The 6000-nt window shown below is 39.1% G+C and overlaps 1 protein-coding gene across 3 annotated transcripts in view; it reads left to right on the plus strand.

The window, feature by feature from the left end:
* Nucleotides 1-3272, plus strand: part of LOC139449082 (GTPase-activating protein skywalker-like) — a 44677-nt gene extending 41405 nt beyond the window's left edge. For all 3 annotated transcript variants that reach the window (XM_071230544.1, XM_071230545.1, XM_071230546.1), the window contains one exon: nt 1654-3272. In XM_071230544.1, coding sequence (XP_071086645.1) covers nt 1654-1789 — 136 coding nt within the window. In that variant the 3' untranslated portion in view covers nt 1790-3272. The remainder of the gene's footprint in view (nt 1-1653) is intronic.
* The last annotated feature ends 2728 nt before the right edge of the window (nt 3273-6000 follow it).

Raw genomic sequence — 6000 nt, forward strand, 5'->3', positions numbered from 1 at the left:
TTGTTTAACGCCGCACTCAGCAATATTCCAGCTATATGACGGCGGTCTGTAAAATAATCAAGTCTGGACCCGACAATCCAGTGATTGACATCATGAGCATCAATCCACGAAATTGGGATCGATGACATGTATCAACCAAGTCAGCTGCCTGACCACCCGATAACGTAAGTCGCCTTTTACGACAAGCATAGTTGCCTTTTACGGCAAGCATGGGTTGCTGAAGACCTATTCTACCCCGGAATCTTCAGTGGAATGGGTTAGAATATGAGGTAACCAAATGGATCAGGTGCTTATGTATAGGGCTTTGACGGTCACTAGAGTACCCAATAATAAAGGGTCGGGTATTGATGGACTCAAGTCCGTTTGCAAGGACTTGAGTACTCATGGAAGGGAGATAACTCTAAATGAACTTGTTGTCAAGGACATAGAACTCTCGTTAGCATTGTGCACTGGTTTCTGTTCAAAAGTTGCCAAGTGAGTTTTGTGTTTACTTTGACCAGGAATGATCTGTTTTTCATATCTATTGGGCTGTTTGAAGTTCTCGTGTATCAAGGTCAAAGTTAGTGAGTGAGTGAGTTGGGTTCATCGCCGCTTTTAACAGTATTCCAGTTATATCACGGCATGACAGCTTAATGTTGGAGGAAAGCCCGAGGTGATGCAGGTCTCAGACCTTTACCACTTTGGTGAAACCCACGAGCACGGGTATAGAGCTGACAAACCTAGAAACATAATCATGGGGAAGCGGGATTTGAACCGACAATCATAGTTTTCTGGCGTGCCCAAGGGACACAACTCTGCACAGCGAATCGAGGCGCCTTAGACGAACATGCTTGAACATTTCTCTTCCGTTTCCTCGGCCTGCTGTGGCTGGGTTCACTGCTTAGGAGAGTTCTGTGTCCTTGTCAACAAGTTTCATGTAGAGTTATCTCCCTTTCTTAGGTACTTGAAAACTGACTCGAGCCCATCTATACCCAACCTGTTTATAGGGTACTCACGTATCTGTCACAGCCCTACAACAAACGTACAAATCTATATTAACATTATAGTGATGGATACATGAGTATGTATGATTTTATTTGGGTTATTTTCCTACACATATTTTTTAGGCAAATGTCAACATACAATGTCAGCATACAATGTCAACATACAATGTCAGCATACAATGTCAGCATACAATGTCAACATACAATGTCAGCATACAATGTCAGCATACAATGTCAACATACAATGTCAGCATACAATGTCAACATACAATGTCAACAACATACAATGTCAACATACAATGTCAGCATACAATGTCAGCATACAATGTCAGCATACAATGTCAGCATACAATATCAGCGTACAATGTCAGCATACAATGTCAGCATACAATGTCAACATACAATATCAGCATACAATGTCAACATACAATGTCAGCATACAATGTCAACAACATACAATGTCAACATACAATGTCAGCATACAATGTCAACATAGAATGTCAGCATACAATGTCAGCATACAATGTCAACATACCTATTATTTCTTATTATTTGATTTATAGATATAATTTTGAAATGAGTAATGAAGCTACTTGCTTATATTTTTTCAACCTAGCTCTGACAACATTAAAGCACAAGTTGTTGCCATGCCTGTTATTTGTCTTTTCAGCCAAGGTGAAGCTATCCAACTCGATGAAAACCTGGTACATTGTCGTACAGAAAAGTGTGACACCTTTGACAACGACCCGCTGTGTGAAAAGCAGGATTTCACCTGTAAAGTGGTGGAGGTGTATGGTTTCAAGTGAGCGTCACGGTGACATGGCCTACTTTCTGTGTGTGTAAACAGGACGTCTCAGGCTTCACATGGATCATGTGATGTCTCTCTGAAATACAGACTTTTGAAAGGGGATCAGCTATGTTGACGTGTGACTTTCAGTGAAAGTACAGACGTGTCTCTAGAACCAGGTGCTGACACACAAGTGTTGCTGTTGGATACAGAGATGTCGTGCATGTTACCATGGTTATGGTCTCCTTGGAGACAGCCAATAGAATCATGTTTCTCATAGGGTTAGAGATAATCAATGGGTTGGAGTGGGTCTTTGACATAGAATCAGCCAATGGCGTCGTGTGTCTTAGACATAGAATCAGCCAATGGCGTCATGTGTGTCTTAGACATAGAATCAGCCAATGGCGTCATGTGTGTCTTAGACATAGAACTGGTGTCATGTGTGTCTTAGACATAGAATCAGCCAATGGCGTCATGTGTGTCTTAGACATAGAACTGGTGTCATGTGTGTTTTAGACATAGAATCAGCCAATAGCACCCACCCTGTGTGTCTTAGACATAGAAATGGTGTCTTGTCTGTTTAGACAGAATCAGCCAATAGCACCCACCCTGTGTGTCTTAGACATAGAATTGACCATTTTTGTCATGTGTTGTGGACAGCCAAAGAAAGCATGTTTAACCAAGAGACCATGTGTCATAGAAATAGACTTTGACAGTGCCAGACAGAATAAGGCAACAGGATCATGTCTCTACAACTTACATTTGGTAATTAGGAACGGCCTTGGGACACAATGAATGGGACATAGTGTGTGATAGCAACCATGTGTCTCAAACATCCAGCCAGCCAGCCAGCCAATGAGACATCCATCCGATGGGATCATTTGTCTCAAACATCCAGCCAGCCCATGAATGACACAGATAATGAACCATATGTCTGCTAGAAGAGCTGTTCAATGACAGCAGGACATTATGTGGGGTGACAATCACAGAGTGAGTCTTACACAACAAGATGGTATGGTCGATGATGAGGTCTTGAGTAGACATTAAATGATGTAGCAATCAAGCTCTCAAACAGGACTAAAGTTAAACTGCCAGTGTGCATCCCCGTCGCAAGACGTGTCTGCAAGCAAAACTTAAAGGTTTGAAAGGGATGCAAAAGGACCAAGTATTTAACCTTTTAGACACAGATTAAGCAAGTAAATAAATAAGCAGTAAATTTCATTACCATCTGCTCTCTAAATCTATGTCTGTTTAATTGTTGGAATGTCTGCAAATATAAACAGCTGGGATATGAAATATGCCTTGGCAGAGATGTGGTGGATGTTTATGAAAGGGTAAAGAAGCTGGTTGGTCTTCGATGTCAGTTCGGCTGTGGTTGCACTAGGTGTTGTCAGTTGTCGGTGTGAGGATGTAGACCGTAGCTAGGCGTTGTGGATGTTGTGAACTAGCCATATGATGGTGCTTCTGGCCGTAGCTGTTTGTGGTAGTTACAGAGGAGAGGGTGGAGTTATATGATGGTGCTTCTGGCCGTAGCTGCTTGTGGTAGTTACAGAGGAGAGAGTGGAGTTATATGATACATATTGCGATTCAAGGGTAGCGTCTTTGAGAGTGATATACAATACTTGTGCCCTATTCCCCACCACAATGATTTCACTTTGTAATACACCTACACTTTTCTCATGTCTCAATGTTAAAATTTCTGTCGGAAATGTTGGTTTAGATTGAAGTTATGAATTAATATCACAGGCAAGATGATGTGTTAATTTTCCTGCTCTGATACAAGCTTGGCGTAATTATCACATGTTGATGTACTACAAGAGCTGTATGGTATGACATACAAAGATGGTATGATCCATGATATGATGTGATATATGAAATGATATATATGATATGATATATATGTGACTATATGATATATATGTGACTATATGATACAAGACTAGCGATGCAACATTGATTGTGATGAAAGATATTGTCAAGTTGAATTCTATAGAGCATGAGATTTGCTTGCAAGCCCAGTGGTCTTTGAGCTGCAATTCGCTGTGCAGAGTTGTGTACCTTTGTCGAGCCAGGATTCTCCCTGATCATGATCATTGTGGGTTTCATCAAAGCGGTAACCGACATCTACGACCTGCATCACTTTGGGCTTTCCTCCCACATTAATCTCAAACGCAGTGATGTGACTGAAATGTGGGTCTTAGGAGTGTAAACTGAACTGATTGATTCACTGTGGAGCGTGATATTAGTAACTAGGAATCTCTTCAATGTAAATTAAGATAATTTAGAATGGCTGCTATCACTGTACAATCCTTGTAAGTCAGGTGTATACCACGTAGACAATACTTGGTGGCTACACCCTGATACACACAGATGGGGTTGTGCCTGCAGCAGAATCCCAAGTGGCTGTGACGATTTCATACTCATATTTGTAGCAGAGGGAGGATTTTTAAAAAGGCAATGGAACAAACGTGAGGTGAAGTGAACGAAAACATAGGTTATCATGTTAGGGGGGGCGGACACCCTCTCCCTCCTTTCTGGATCGGCCAGTGTATACCGGGGTATTTTATTATAGGGATTCATATTATCAGTAATCGGTAAGGCGTGTCGTGCCAGTATTTGGTGTAGTGGATAGTCACTAAATGTAAGTGATAGTTTGAGACAATGTCACACGTGGGGCCTGGCATTTGGTGTCATTACGGATGACAAACTTTTAAATGGAAATTTGTGTAAAAAAATATAATCAGTATTATAATTATTAATTTTTATATCGACAGTAAAACATATGTCAAAATCCTTATGCTTGGTTGTATAGGTAGGGGTATATATTGTTTAGGAAAACAGGGTTCTTGTGTGCAATGAAAAATACTCTCAATTGTAAACTTGTTGAAAGTTTGTGTTGCATTGTTATGTTAAGACTTTGTGTAATATATTCTGTTTCCATTTTTCTATCAGACAAGTAGCTTAACGTGTGTATTATATTTTTGTTCAGGTGACAAATCGATTGATTTCTTATTCCTCTAGGACTTTCAAGCTACCCTCATTAAGACACAGATACAAAAAACAAGTGTTTTTTAAGACTCAGTTAAGTGTAAAAACACAGCTCCTTTGGTAAGTACTCTGTAGGACAACATATGCAAATACAATTAGAGTATGGCCAAACCCAGGAACGAAAAAGATCAAGTCTTTGCCAGGTTATTAGAAGTAACAAGAGACTAAATAAATCTTCACAAGAGTTTAGGAACTGTCTTTAGGAACTGTTTGAATCAGCTTTTGGTTTTGTCAGAGGTGTGTTTTGTTTTAATGTGGTTGAATTGTTGAAACAATGTGCAATTTTCTCTTAGTTTTCAGTACTTTATGATGTCATGGTGTGTAATGAATATAATAAGTTTTTTTCATGAGTAGAGCATTGAATACAACAAATACGGTGCTTTTGTCATAGCTCCCGGGCTTTCTTGTTTTTTATGTGCAATATGTAAAACAACAATTTCTTGTTAAGTTGAAATAATTTACATTAATGAAATAGTCCTAATAATGTTTTGGAAAGATTTTGTTCATACAAATTGCGAATTGTCAAACAAGAACCAAATGACATTATCTTTTTAGAAATTTCCTTACAGTGAAAAAAATACAGAAAACCTAAATCAATATGTTTAAATTTACCATTACTTTGTAAAACTTATGTCTGATATACGTGTTTAATTTTCAAGCGTTCCTTGTATGTTATCAATACACATAATGACATTATGAAATGTGTTCCTCGATGAGCAGAGATCTGACATGTAACGGTGGTTACCAAACTGATATTACATTGACTTTAAGTTCTGTTTGAAATTTATTTGATTCAATGAAATTCAGTGGAGATGTGTTACCATGACAACTTTCATCCATGATGTGTTACCATGGTAACTGCAAAATATTGACTTTCAAGCAGGGCTGGGACAAGTGTCTATTTATTACTCGTCTTAGTCTTGATTACAACAAACATTTTTCCCCGCCGACCTATTCCTTACCCATTGTAATATATCACGACACATAGGAGGAAAGCTACAATCAAAACACAAATGAAGAAATGACAGAGCACTCTGTATCGCACGTCTTGTTAAGGTGAGAAACATATCCTTGGAAGCGCTCTCTCACTCACTCACTCACTCACTCACTCCTTTGAAGACAGGAGGCATAATAAAACATTTTGGGTTGATTGTATTATTATTATTATTATTATTATAAAGT

The sequence above is a fragment of the Haliotis cracherodii genome, unplaced genomic scaffold (assembly GCF_022045235.1).
Source record: "Haliotis cracherodii isolate W230 unplaced genomic scaffold, xgHalCrac1.p SCAF_7, whole genome shotgun sequence".
Classification (NCBI taxonomy): Eukaryota; Metazoa; Mollusca; class Gastropoda; order Lepetellida; family Haliotidae; genus Haliotis; species Haliotis cracherodii.